This window comes from Rhinichthys klamathensis, unplaced genomic scaffold, assembly GCF_029890125.1.
Source record: "Rhinichthys klamathensis goyatoka isolate OS25496 unplaced genomic scaffold, OSU_Roscu_1.1 h1tg000243l_1, whole genome shotgun sequence".
NCBI classification, from domain to species: Eukaryota; Metazoa; Chordata; class Actinopteri; order Cypriniformes; family Leuciscidae; genus Rhinichthys; species Rhinichthys klamathensis.
The window spans coordinates 341,104-355,820 of NW_026606765.1; the positions used below are offsets into that span (position 1 = coordinate 341,104).

Below are 14,717 nucleotides of genomic sequence, written 5' to 3' on the forward strand. Positions count from 1 at the left end.
AAGTGTATTTGCTTTCGCAGCGCAGAACAAGGTGTCTTCTAGAGATGTCTACAACACAAACCAAACTCTTCCAGGCTTCAATGTGTTCCTCACAAAGCTATTGTAGGACTTCACAAGATTTAACAGGTCATTGTCCTTTTGTGATCCACTGAATTTGAATGGCATGAATAATAGGACTGTAAAAATGGTCGTAATTTAAACTTTAAAAGACTGCTACAGTAAAAACCTGTTACTTGGTTAACGGTAAGTTCACTTAATATAACCTGTGAAAAACTGTAATAAATCGAATGGGTTTATTAACGTTATATCAGTTAATGAAATACACAATTTTTAGTGTAAATTTGTAATTTCAATCGGTAAAACCTAAAATGTTACCACCATATTTTTTACGGTAAAGTTCTGCCAACCACAGATGCTGTTTTTTTTACCATAAGAAAGCTACTTTTATAATACACATTTTTTTTCATTAACTGTTTCTTTAAACTCCCATCCATATTGGTAGCAAATAACAGGTGCTCTTATGATTAATTGCATTTGAGGCATTGTACGCTCTGTATGTGGCAGCTTCCAATAGCACTTGTAATATTGTTGGCTTACTAAATACTACTTAATATAACATGTGGCCCATATATTTGGCTACTTTATTACATCTTCAGTTACACTGTGTTGGCTTTCCTTTTTCCACAACATGAAGATCCACCCGCACTCAAGCAGAAGGGGACTCAAGAGGGGACTCCCCGTTCTCTAAGCGTAATGGCATGTGGGATTTTCCTCATCTTTCTCACATGGTCTTGCTTTCTGCAGTGCTGTGACTCTAAGCTCTTCTTTTCTCTTTACATCAATCTACTAGCTTGTGTAGTTGTGCTACGTTAAGAGCTCTTCCTCTCACTCATCAATGTAAGAGTCCTCTCACTCATTGGACAGTTCTTGTTCATTAAGACCAATTTCTACATTTTAGTATAATCAGGGGCGTGGTAGCGGGGGGAAAAGGGGTACCGAGTACCCAGGGCCCGAGACAGGGGGGGGGGCTTCGAAGTTGCCGCGCTCAAGACAAAAGTCTGTCCCCCCCAAAGCCGAATCGAAAGACAGCTGTTCGCCAGCAGCAGCAGCAGCCATTTTGTGTTTCCAAGTAGCAGTGAACCGTCGCATCTCTGTCGTCATTATGTTAAGACCGCCCGCCGACTCTATACACGATGTGATTGGCCTGACTAGAGTTTGGTTTTTCCAGCTCGAAAGTCAACAGAGAGTTGCTAGACTACACAGGCTGCAAAATAATTTTTGCAGCCGCTAGGGGGAGTCTAGATTTCTAGGCTAACAGATTATACTTCTGCGTTTTTATATCCCCGCCCAGGTACAGTCGGATCAACAGAGGGTTATTAACAGAACAGTGTCTTTAAGCGCAGGTTTATCACTTAAAATTGTATCATACTTTATCTAATCTTTATACAGCATTATGATGAAAGTGGAACACTATGGCAACAGCTTTCTTACCTGAGCGCAACAGTGACTACGTTTACATGCAGCCAATAACCCGTTCAAAACCAGGATATTAGCAATAACCCGGTCGCGCATGGCCATGTAAACACCTGCAAAAACCGGAATATGCTTATATCCCGGATTTTAAAAACCGGGATATGATACCTGGGGTACCCCTTTTCTAACCCGAATTTTTGGTCATGTAAACGCGCATCGGCATATCCCCATAGTGATTTTTGTTCTGCGCATGTTCTATTCGCAAGGAATCTTGGTCTTTTGAGTAGAGGAACTTCTCGGCGCATACAAAAACCCGCGTGCAGTATACCGGAAGTAAACATGGCGAGACGCAGCACAGCATACTTTTGGAGCGAGGTCAGTACCAGCACCAAAGCGCAAACAAAGGCGATCGCTATCTGCCCCGAACTATTCATTATCCGCGTGCTGCTGCTGTTGTTGTTGTCTTTGGATACAGGAAGAAGAATCGGAAATGACGCATATTGCGTCTTAAGGTTGTCTGTACGTCTTGACGCTAACCGTGCGTCGCCGTTTACTTCGGGATATTGCAATTCCATGAATACAGGAGAAACTCTCTCTGCTCACGCATGTAAACGGGTTATTCCTAATGTTTCAGAAACCCGAATAGTGACCTTAACCCGACCATAACCCGAAAATTGGCTGCATGTAAACATACTAGTCAGCTGTTTTGCGTCAGGTGGAACTGACAGAACGGCAGATTTGTTCAGTTTTCCCCCTTTCCGTTTGACCTAAAACACTGTGTTCGTGGTCATCTAGTTTGAAATGTTGACTATAAACATTATATCAGATTTCCTGTTTCCTGTTTCCGCTGCCTACAACGCACTGGATCCTTCACTGGAAACTGAAAGTAACTCACTCCCTCTAAACGTTTACTCGTTGAATTATTGCACCGGGAACAATTCAAGTCAACACCATCATGACTAAAAGTTTGCTAAGAAGTATTTCCTACTTAAGCAAGACGGTATTTGACTCTAGTAAGTGTATCCATAGCAGACTGGTGGGAGTGGCCTTGGACGACAACATGCCCAGTGCATTATGGGTGTTGAAGTTTTCCTATCTATTTGGCAAAAGGTAAGGAAAAGCATTTTTTCTTTTATCTCTAGTCAAGTACCACCATTTTTTTTAAATCGCGTATACTGTATATTATATGCAGCCAAGTTTAATTGATATCCCATTTTGCTAGCGGTTAAGTAGCCTACCGCTTATATTGTCATCAGTTTTACTGTATCAGCTCGAGCCTCGGTCAGATTCTGACAGTGGGGATGACCAAGCCAATCGATTAGAACCAACTTCACAAGCGTGACTGGAGCCGAAGATTTCACAGTGGTAAACACACAGCGTCTCCACAACATGGTGGCAACACTGCAATTCACTGAAGATATTTCACATTGTGTCGTAAACGTTTGCGGAAGTAATATCTGGACTATACCATGTTTAATGGAAACATGACTGAAGCCTGTTGTATTTAATTTTGCATGAGTGTTGTGTGAGTCACCAGCCAAAAACGTAATAAGATTTGCGTGAAGCGCTCTAATCGACATACATTGGCCTAAAAGGTAATGAGAGAGAATCCAGAGCTTTAAACTAAATTATGGACCAAGCTATAGTTTTCTCTGATAAAATGTGTTCTGTTCTAATGACGCCTGATATTAGGGAAAAACCTGGCTTTCTGATATCCAAAAAGATCATCAAGAGCCTGAAGAAATGAAAACAATAGCCTATCTGTTAAGAGTAGGAAACAGGCATTGTCAACTGAAGAAAATGTTAAGTGAAGTTAGAAGTAGAAGTTAAGTGAAGAAAACTGTCAAACTGAAAAGGTTCCAGATGCCTAAATAATATAAAATACTTAATTCCTGTGTTTCCAACGCAAAACAATGAATTACGTGAATTATTAATCAATTGCGGGAATAAGCTTTGCATTTGTGGTTAGGTAAGCTACCACAAAAAAAAAATATTTTGCAGAAAAAACCCCAGAGGTTCAAACCAAATCTACACCCTTGTATTATGTAATTTAAATATTCATGATAGGTTAAGCATTATTGAAGAAGTTACTTGACATTTGTTGGCTGCTCTCTTTCTGTTCGCTCAATCTTTTCTTTTTTTTTCTTTTTTTTGACACAATACAGGCAAATATGTTTAAGAAACTAATTCCAGTCCTATAAGCAAAAGCCTTTAGAAAGGTTTTTAGGATCATGATCAGAAGAAACATTTTGATGGTAGTGCAGATATGTACTTTCTGTGTAAAAGCATTCCTCCCCTTTTCACATCCCCTTTACCAGCCGTTTAAGATGAACTCCAAGAAAAGAGTTGAACGCTCTTTGATTACACTTGCAGAAGTAACAACCCGAGCGTCACACGCCACGTGAGGAACTTTAACGCCTGAGGCTAAGAGGAAAATCAAAGCTCGTGCTTTTTCACACAGACAGAGGAAGATATTCTGCAGACGGCCCTTCCTTCCTCATGTTGTGGTCATTAAGGCTTATAACAGTCGGACTCTGAGCAGTCATTTTACCAGCATGTGTCTGTTAGCTTATCTAGCCACTGTGGACTAACTGAGATTTAAGGAGGTTCCACATTTTGGAAGACATCTGGGTCCAAATTAAAGGATTGCAGTAGTACCAGGGCTAACCTAAAGACACAAACGTTTTTTCATGTTTTTTTTTTTTAGTTTCTTAAAAAGAAACCCTTAAACTGTCCATAACTCTTATTGAAATTAACAAACATCATTGCAACAAGGTTTGACAGGTCATTAAAGCACATTCATGCAGTTTGAAATGTCATAATAATACATATATTACTTACAGTATAGGCTACTATTAGGTATATGATTATTATCACTATTCTTAATAGTGTTGCTAGGAAGTTAAATTAATGCTTAAACGTCAATACAAACACACGTGACAGACATTTGATTAATTTCTTACTGTTATCAAGCCAACTGGAGTATCAGCTGGATTGATACAAATGCTACGAGTATTCAAATTATGTCTTGCGCAGTTAAAAAAAATAATAATAATAATAAATAAATAAATTCAGGACCCAGGTGCAAATAGCCTAAATAAAACAAAATCATACCTCCATCCTCAACACGTTTTTCCGCGTTGATCTTCTGTATCCTAGCGGAGTGTGTGGAGATGCGTCTCTGTTCTCCAGTCTGACAGCAGCTTCACTTCACTCTCTGTTTCTTTAGTCAGCAACACCCAGATATGCGAACTCTTCAAAACGCAAAAGACAAAGGAAGAGAAACTGTGTGGCGCCGAGAGCGCAAACGCGCCGCGCAACTTCGTCTGATCGCGATCGCCCAACTTTCCTCAGTCATATCAAACTGAAAGACGAAGTGTTATGAGTCATGACCAATTATGACACACGCACTGGCTGTGTCCAAACCCTAGTGTCCTGCCTTTCAGCCCAGTCCTTATTTTGGCCATTTGAACTTATGGTTTTAATATTTAGGCTATGCATGAGCATCAGCGTTGCACATCGGAATTGATAGTGAATTTGAAGTAGCTATCTTATGCGCGATGTCTCATTAAAAATAAGATACTGTAGATGAGAATACAAATGCGAATAAAAAAGTATGACGTGGATGTTTTATTCGGTATTACGAATGCGCAACTGATGCATTTGCCGAATAAACTTAAATATGCGTCCAAAGACGCGCCTGTACTGTGAATTAAGGGTGATTGGGACAGTTCAAAAATCAGCCCAACACATGATGCATTTCTGTAATACTGAAGATGTTACATATCCATTTGAACGGAAAAAAAAAGTTAATATTATTAGATTGAAAGGATGTGATACACTTTCATGTAAACTGAGCCAAAAATCATTTTGGTAATATTTGGGTGATTGGGACACAACGTTTGGGTGAATGGGACAGCACATCTTTTCATTAATTTAGGGTAGTGTAAGCATATTTACTGTACACAAGTTAGTTCATACTTTGATATAATTTTATATGCAATTTTTTTGGATGAGATGTTGGGTGCCTGAATTAACTATTTGACAAACACATTTAACACAACCCTTTAATGGAAACATGCATATGGTTTATTACTGCAACACAATCAGTAAAAAAAAAATACTTTAATGTTTCTATTTTCAGATTTTGGTCGTTTTATTTTGGCAAAATCTAGCTAGTTCATGAATGTTTTTGTGGTTGATTAGGGCTTCCACAAAATAAAGAGGATGGGAACCACTGATTAGAGCATAAACAATGCTTCTCTTGCGAGGTTAATCATTTTCTTAATCAGCAAAGCACTGTCCCAAGTTTGGGTGGATGGGACAAAATAAAAATAACCTATTCTGAAAAACATGATGATTTTGTATCAGTAGTGCATAATATTCATGTTTTCATCAAAAGTTTGTACAATATAGTAGCTAAGACAATTTAAGGACCTTACTGTGAAATCAGCAAAAGCTTATGTCATTTTCCTCAGTTCATGTATTTCAGGGTCAACTTCCTGTTTGATGCCTGGCCCCGCCCACCTACAGGATGTCACACCAGTAAGGGCATCCAATCCTGATTATGTGGTCTCACAGCTAGAAGTCAGCGAAAAAGTTTTTATTTTCACCCATTAGATGAGAAAATAAACTCAGTATACTGTCCCATTCGACCGCATGTCCCAATCACCCTTAATCCACCCTCGCTATTTGACCAGTGGGGTTAGCAACTAAAACACCCCAATATTTATTCCACAGAGTTTCAGTGGAATGGCAAAATAAATCACACAGGCATATAACGTGTACTGCCAGTCTAATTTGAAAAAGATGAGATAGCTACTACAAGTGTAGGCCTAGATAAATCAATAAATGAATTGATTATTTATGTTTATAAACATATTATAATAAATATGTTTATTGAGTTGTCTCGCAGGCTGCATGCAATGTTGCGAGCCGCGACCAGTGTCCGATTCAGAGCTAATTACTCTTAAGATTTGGTTGTTTTAATAATTTGGCAAAAAAAAAAGAAAAAAAAAAAGATTAAAGATGTTAATAATGCAGTGTTGCTATTAGCAAGCTTATGAAACCCTTTTAGCCAGTTTTGTGACCATTCTTAAGGTCCCCTTGTAGTCAATAATTGTATCCCTTAAAACTTTGATCAATAAAATGTACATATTTATAAAAATAAAAATGAAAAAAAATATTCATGCCTTAAATAGCTTGAATGTAACTCTACACCCTTGCCTCATTTACTTGGCAACACGCAGTTCTATGAATATGCAAATGAGCCCCGCCTCCACTCACTCACGCCAGCTCAGAGATCCACTCGCTGACGATCACACTTTGACCTGATTGGTTACAAGTTCGTGACGTCAGAAACACCAGCGTTTTCAAACCGAGATTTTGAGACTGCAAGGAGAAAATACTCAGCAATGGTGCGGACTTATGAATCTCACAGTTTGAAACATGAAACATGGTTTGTCTCAAAGCATATTAAAAACACCACATACATATAAACAACATTAAAAACTTGATTTTCAACACAGGGGGACTTTTAAGTATTTTATGATTTGGTGAGTTGGTTACAAATTTGTATGAATTAGTATGTAATTTGTAAATTTTTAGTCATAATAATTTACATACAAGTCAGATTGTACAAATTCATATACTTATGGTGGGGCGAATGCATGCACGGTATAGGCTTGAGGTAGACCTATGGGTTTGTCCATGATGTCAGCCCAATATGAATTAGCCCCAGTATGGTTCAAAATGTGGTATAGAATTGTAAATATCTCCATGAAAGGAAGTTGGCATTTTGGATAACAGCGAATATCATGTTTATTTCTTAAACACCATCAGAGGGAGAAGGCATTTTACACAGAAGTGCAGTTCATATGTCAAGCATGTGACAGAGGAATGTGAAGAGTCTCTCTCTCTGTGTGTGTGTGTGTGTGTGTGTGAGAGAGAGAGAGAGAGAGAGAGAGAGAGAGAGAGAGAGAGAGAGAGAGAGAGAGAGAGAGAGAGAGAGAGAGAGAGAGAGAGAGAGAGAGAGAGAGAGAGAGAGAGAGAGAGAGAGAGAGAGAGAGAGAGAGAGAGAGAGAGAGAGACTGTGGTGCTGCCCCAATCAGCTGACCATCTTATTAAATAAATATAGGTATTATTATTCAATGCATCTTTAGGCCTCTGAGCAGTTTAGTCCAGGAGAGCATATTTCACCATAGCTACGTTTGCACGCACAAACATTATCCATTTATAATCGGATTGATGGCTCAACCAGACAAAGCCTTCATGTAAACACCTCAATCCATTTCCATCTGAATTCAATTTCGATCAGATTGAAAGGAGAGGTGTAGACCTGAAATACGCTAATCTGATTAACAACAGAAACATATTTCTAAAAATACTTCCCAAATATTTGTTTATGAATTTTGTGATTTTTTTTTTACACTTGCTACACAGGTTTTGTATTTATTTTTTTGAAAATGATTGATGGTACTCATCAAAAAGGTGTTACAGGGTTTTCAGCACAGATTCATCAAAATATCTTTGAATTACAAGGTGACCTAGACCCAGAGTTCCCTTCCTTTATGAAGACTCCTTCCTTCTCCTTTTCATCCCCATATTTATAAACATGGCCACAGCTGAGTGAGCTCATGTCCTGTGGAGCTTGAGATTAGCTCAGAGCAAACAAGCTCTCCATCAGGAGGAACAAAACAAGGTCCTGATAACAGCGCTTTCAAGGGGTTTGGAACAAAGCCACGAGGAAAGCCAATGACATTCCACATGGCCGTCTGACGAAAGAAGTCTCAATGCTTTCTGGGACGCTTCTTTCGAGACACTAAAAGAGATAGTCCAGTCATGTGGGATCAGACCTGTAGTTACAGATTTCAAAAACTGTTATTGGAGAATGATAGATATAGGTATTAGGCCTGCTTTCAGCATAAGACAATTTTTCAATACATCTGTTATAGAACTAAGGTTTCAGTGACTGGGAGAAACAGAATGTGTATGAAAATGATAAAAATCAACCAAATCTAAAATAATTTAGGGTATATTGTCTGGTATTCATTTTTTTTTTTTTTTTTTTTTTGAATCCAGAAACTGTTGATAAAAATAAATTATAAATAAAATATTTTTTTATTAAATAATTTCTTTATTAAACATTTTAATTTAATTAAATATTAGTGTTATTTTATTAATACAAAATATTGCTCTCACCTCACAAAAGATCATTTTTCTGTGGTCAAGCATATGAGATAGTGTCTCCCCCTGCTGATAAAGCACTGTACAATACGTACAGCTATCTTCAAAACAATGGAGATCTTCCTCAGTATCAGCGTTTCCACACTAAGTTTTGTCTGGATTTATTAAATTACTCAAAAAAAGTAACATTTAATGGAACTCATACAAAATGACTTCAATACATATTTTCTATACTTGATTTAAAATGTCTGAATTAACTTAAAAAGTGTTATATTATTATATAAAAAAGATTTTTAAAAAGTTTAAAATATTTGAACAGCACAAGGAAGGAAACAGGGTTTGCACTTTTATTTATTAGTATTTATATTAGTCAGAACAAATTTAGTTTTTTTTAAACGTCCACTTGTTTGTAGATTACTGCTGAAAAAAGACTGCTTTGTCATCAATGCTGTCAAACCACTACAGTTGCACATCAAAATGACAAAAATAAAATGGGGATTTGGGAGAAAGCCACAAAATCTTATTTCCCTTTATAAAAGAATAATATCATATTATGTAATGATTACAATACAATAATACTATAATGTATAATAATGCACTGAATGGTTTTAATTTTCATTTACAAGATTTGGATGATGCTTTCTGTAAGACGTAAACACATAAAATGACTTAAAATGCAGGTGTTATGTTAAATTAAGAACTACACACACAAGCACTGCGAAGGCATCTGTGTCTGCAATGGTTTACAATTCATCATTACTGGCTTGTTAACCACTCACAGTTTAATGAAAAAGTCCAAATCTAGTCAATTTCAGTCACAAAATGTCCATTAATTGTTTTATATGAAACCTATTATCACATTATTGATCTAAACAACATGATTACTATCACTAAAATGATCAATTATTAGTGTGTACTAGTAATAACTGTGAAATTCATTTGTGTGAAACCCAGTCATTTCTCCCTGCCCAGTTTCAAACTAATTTTTCCTTTTGTTCACACCGATTATCCCAGCTCTCATCCAAGAAGCCCACACTTCCTTCATTTCTCCCAGGTTCCTGCGCTCTTCAGCTGGGATGATGTTACTATAAGCCCTCCTCTGTCATCATTAGGGTTGGGTATCGAATTTTATCAATTCCAATTCTGATTCTGCTTATCGATTCCCAGTTTATATTCCAATTAGCTTAAAAAAATAACTTGACAAACATTCGGTTGCAGCTAAATACCATTATTTTATATCACAGACACTCAGTTTGCCAGAGAAGAACCATGACAGTTTATAGCGCATATAAGCACAACAATGTCAATATATCAATGAAACATGGTCATCCGATGCGGGTTTGTTTTCATTAGGTGGTTGTCATTTAGCTCCACTCAAACAATGTTTACAGGCTGCATATTACTATACAGAAAAATAAAAACAAAAATGGCCACCAACATGATCATTGTAAAAAGTGTTTAAATGACAAAACACATGCACTCACAAATATTTGAGAATCGGAATATCAGATAGGTTATGATATAGTTAACAAGTTTGTGAATATTTTGAATAAAAAAGGAGAAACTGAATAAGCGATAGATCTATTAGCGCTATTGTGGCTGTGGTGTGTCAAATTACAAGCATGACGCATCACCATGAAAATACGGTACCATATTTTAAAATTGCGTGCAAAAGGGTTCAAGTTACAAAAGTTATTCAGCCAATATCAGTGAGTGATTTTCTTTTTCTTTTGTCGTTTAATTAACATTAACACAGACGGCGGCAGGTTTATTAGGCTGCTGTCACTTTACATGCATTTTCTTTCTCAACTGTTTACATCCACTTGAGACGAAACCGACTGTTTACGAGGATATTTTTTTACATCATCGTCCGTGTATTTGCCCATTCAAGCGTAATACGACGCGAAGGAGAACTCAATTCGGTATTCACGCACATCATGAGAGGTGACTTTTTGCGTGCGCATGCACTTTGGATGTGTGCGCAGCAGAGAAAACGGAGTTCGCTTTCGCGTCTTCTTGCACTTGAATGGTTTAAAATCACATTAAAATGCGCACAGAGGAATCGGTGAGCAGAATCGAAATGCACGCGTCTAATCGTGTCCACAGTTCTTGGAGATTTGGAAACGGTTCTAAAACGGAAGCGGCTCTTGAGACTCGGCACTGGTCATCATGGTCTCCTTCATCACATTGAGCGTCTCTGAGCAGGCGGTGGCGTCATCATGCGTCGAGATATGCCTCCGGTTGGGGCCGTGGTGGCCGCTGCGGGGCAACAGGAAGAGGTGTTTGACGGCAGAGCGGTACTTGTTGGACATGAGGTTGTAGAGGACTGGGTTAATTGAGGCGCTCAGGTAGAAGAGCACCATGGAGGCCACGTTGAAGTTCTGACTGAGGCGGGCCGAGTGGTAGTCATCAACGTGAGTGAAGAGGAACCGACCGATGTGGTAAGGCAGCCAGCATATGGCAAAGACCAATACAACAACAGCTAAGAGAAGAGGGAGATGGGATATGGGGTTAATAGAAGAATGAGATAAGTCCATGTTACGGGTGGGCGCTTACTGACACTGATTTATTAACAGCCACATTCACTAACCCAACATAAAGAGCATGATTAATGAATAGACAAAATGTTACACATTTGCAAGGTCTGTCAGGCTTCATCTCACACAAGTTGACACCATTAATTTACATTGCAAATACGTTTCTACAAAGTTACTAATGGACCCTTTTTGCAGACACTGATGACATTTCCAGGTATCAACATCGCAAATCTAATCACATTTTTTTATATATATATATTTTTTTCCCTCTCAGATTTAGAAGGAAACAAATATTTGGAAATTTACATTTCACCATGTATTTATTCAATGGTTTTTCTAGTTTAAAACAGAACTAGAATACGTGTTATTAAACTCACCCTGGTGGTGGCAAGTACACTTTGTACTTGACATTAATTTGCATTAATAAAGTTATGTATAAGTTATAGATTTCAAAACTTTTCAAAACAAATAGACGTTGGGAAATTATATCAATTAGATAGCACATGAATCCAAAGTTACAAACATTAAAAGCAAAAGTGTTGCAACCATCCTCTTGCTGGCCATCCTGATGCTTGGTTGCAGTGTTGGACTCGGTCTCAAGCCCAAAGACCATATTTTGATGCTTTTGTCTTGGACTCGTCAGCACTTGGTCTTGACTCAGACTCGAGATAGAGTCCGGTCTTAAGTGCTGCAACACCGACAGGGAACCAGACTTTATTCATACCAAAGGAAAACATATTTACGCTTTATGAATTACTCAGGCCCTCTTCAGGTCTCTGTCTTGACTGACTCAACCTACTCCGGCCTCAGCCTGGACTCGACTACACCATTGCTAAGGTGATCTGTGTGTTTTTAACACATTGCTAGTTGCTACGCAGTTGATAGGGGTGTTGTGAATGGCCACTTACTGACCCAAGTCAAAAGAGCCTACCTCCGTTCTCTATGGCATTCTGATCTCTAAATATGGCTCAGATCTGTCCTTCAGTGCAAGTCTTTAGGGATTTTGTTTACCTGTTTTTTGATCTACCAAACAAAAATCATTAGCATGATCTGAAGTAATCTCACACCTTACCTCAACAAGCCTCATGATTTGACATGTTCATGTCTACAGCACAAACCTTGTAGGATGATTTACACTCCAAGGTTGATACTTAGGGTTAGGGGCTTGTCCAGATCCCTAAATCGTAAGAATGAACCTTAGCAAGCACAACTATCCATGGCTCATTCCTAAAAGCTGGAATACAGTACACGACTTTGGACTAGATTTTATTGCCCCGATTGTCAGTCTGGACAAGTCGGCGCTAGTTGCCAAGTCAGTCCCAGATTTGACAGGTTTCTCAGAATATTGTGTAGTGTATGATGAGCACAGACTCAGATTTTTGCTTGAGACTTTGATTCCATCCAGTCCAAGGATATCAAACATTTTGAGGCGATCTTATAACACACATCGTTTTCATGTGTCATCCATTTCCCTAGCAAAAAGGTGTATCTTTCTACGTGAGTTTGTTGTGTGACCTGACCAGACCAGTCCAGACCATAAGGACCAGAAAGTCTGGTAGTGTGTGGTCTTCAGTCATTTAATGTATAATGGCAATTGTTCTCTGTGAACTTTTTTTAATTTAACATCTGTTCCAATGTTGAAAGTTGTGTAGTGCATTCCAGCCTTAAAGGAGAACTCCGGCGCAAAATGAACCTTTGGTCTAATTACACATTGTTACCTAGTCAACCGTTATCTGAGATTTGTTTTCATGATTATCGAATGTAAATAGTTTTATCTCTAAAAACAGTTTAGCCTATAAAGCTAGTATAACGCTAGTATATTGGGCATAGTGTAATGACAAATAAAAATTGCTTGTTAATACCACTAACAAGGCTGAAAATAGCCCCACACTAACACGGTAGCATAATGAGGGTCCCTACCTTCAAACCGAAGCATTGAGAACTTTGTCAGTGTCCAGACAGTTTAATAAGAAGATATTTTAAACATACAGTCAACTTCGCGTATACAGGCAGGAGCCATCTTTGAAATACAGTCTTTACCAGTCGATCTACGAACGCCGATCCAAGTGCGCTGGTGAGATGTGAACGAGCTAGAAGTTGTGATAAGGTGAGCGCGAACAGCAGGCTTGGATCGGCGTTCGTAGATCGACTGGTAAAGACTGTATTTCAAAGATGGCTTCTGCCTGTATACGCGAAGTTGACTGTATGTTTAAAATATCTTCTTCTTAAACTGTCTGGACACTGACAAAGTTCTCAATGCTTCGGTTTGAAGGTAGGGACCCTCATTATGCTACCGTGTTAGTGTGGGGCTATTTTGAGCCTTGTTAGTGGTATTAACAAGCGATTTTTATTTGTCATTACACTATGCCCAATATACTAGCGTTATACTAGCTTTATAGACTAAACTGTTTGTAGAGATAAAACTATTTACATTCGATAATCATGAAAACAAATCTCAGATAACGGTTGACTAGGTAACAATGTGTAATTAGACCAAAGGTTCATTTTGCGCCGGAGTTCTCCTTTAACACTTCCCAACACCAACTCACCCAGAATCTTGACAGTCTGCCGATTAACCTTCTGCCTTGCTGCCGCATTAGGCCCATGAAGCTCATGACGACTCTTCCACAACTTTCGGCCGATGGATCCGTAGAGGAAGAGCAGGCAAAACATGGGGCAGAAGAAGTAGGTGGTGGACACCCAGATGGTGGTGTGCAGCAGCCCCGAGTCGATGGCATAGCGCGTGTGCTTGCACTGCCGGGTGCCTGGGTCGGGTATCGTCTCGTTCTCGTACTCCACGCCCATCAGAAAGAACATCGGTGCAGCGGATAGTAGGGCGAAGCCCCACAGAGCCAAGATGACATACTTGACCCTCCTCTTGGTGATGGCAGCCTTGGCTTTGAAAGGGAAGCAGATGGCCAGGTAACGCTCCATGCTGAGCACTGTGATGTGGAGGATGGTGGCGTTGGTGCACGCTTCATTGATGTAGTGCGATAGACTGCACACCAGCTCCCCGAAGACCCAAGGTACGTACTTCCAGAGGCGGTAGAGGTCGAAGGGGAGGCTGAGGAAGATGACCAGGTCTGAGATGGCCATGCTGGAGAGATACAGGTTGGTGGTGGTCTTCATGTCCTTGAAGCGCTGGATAATGAGAATGGTCATGGTGTTGCCGGTTACGCCAATGATGAAGAGCAGGACGCAAATGGTGGTGACAGGAATGAGGGTGGAGGTTGGGAAGAGAGAGTCTCCGCAATGGTGGTCCTCCACAAACTCCTCCATTGAGGCAAGTCTGCGGCTGTCGCTCGATAAGGTCTAAGTGTACAACAGCCCTTTACAAAAGGGTGAGGATGAACTCCACTGACGAGACTCCTTCACGGAAAGTCCATTTGTAATAAGAGGCCAAAAACATCATCAAAGAAGGCGGAACCAAACGGGAGATGAAACAGACGAGACTTGTGGAGGTTGTATCTGGTGCTCTGCTGGAGGAGAGAGAGCATCACCTCTTTTCTACTGGGTGTGTGC

General features: G+C 39.3%; 1 protein-coding gene across 1 annotated transcript; it reads right to left on the reverse strand.

Moving 5' to 3' along the window:
- Positions 1-10,672: 10,672 nt before the first annotated feature.
- mlnr (motilin receptor) lies at positions 10,673-14,474 on the reverse strand. The gene is made up of 2 exons (XM_056265966.1): positions 13,745-14,474; positions 10,673-11,140 (listed from the first exon to the last, which is right to left on the reverse strand). Exons 1-2 carry the CDS (start codon positions 14,472-14,474, stop codon positions 10,788-10,790), a joined length of 1,083 nt encoding a protein of 360 aa, XP_056121941.1. The 3' UTR covers positions 10,673-10,787.
- Positions 14,475-14,717: the final 243 nt, after the last annotated feature.

Excerpts from the sequence above, each read along its gene's own strand:
- mlnr (XM_056265966.1), bottom strand. The coding sequence starts at position 14,474 with ATGGAGGAGTTTGTGGAGGACCACCATTGCGGAGACTCTCTCTTCCCA. Across the intron at positions 11,141-13,744 it reads GCAGACTGTCAAGATTCTGG|CTGTTGTTGTATTGGTCTTT; the intron begins GTGAGTTGGTGT and ends CTCTTCTCTTAG.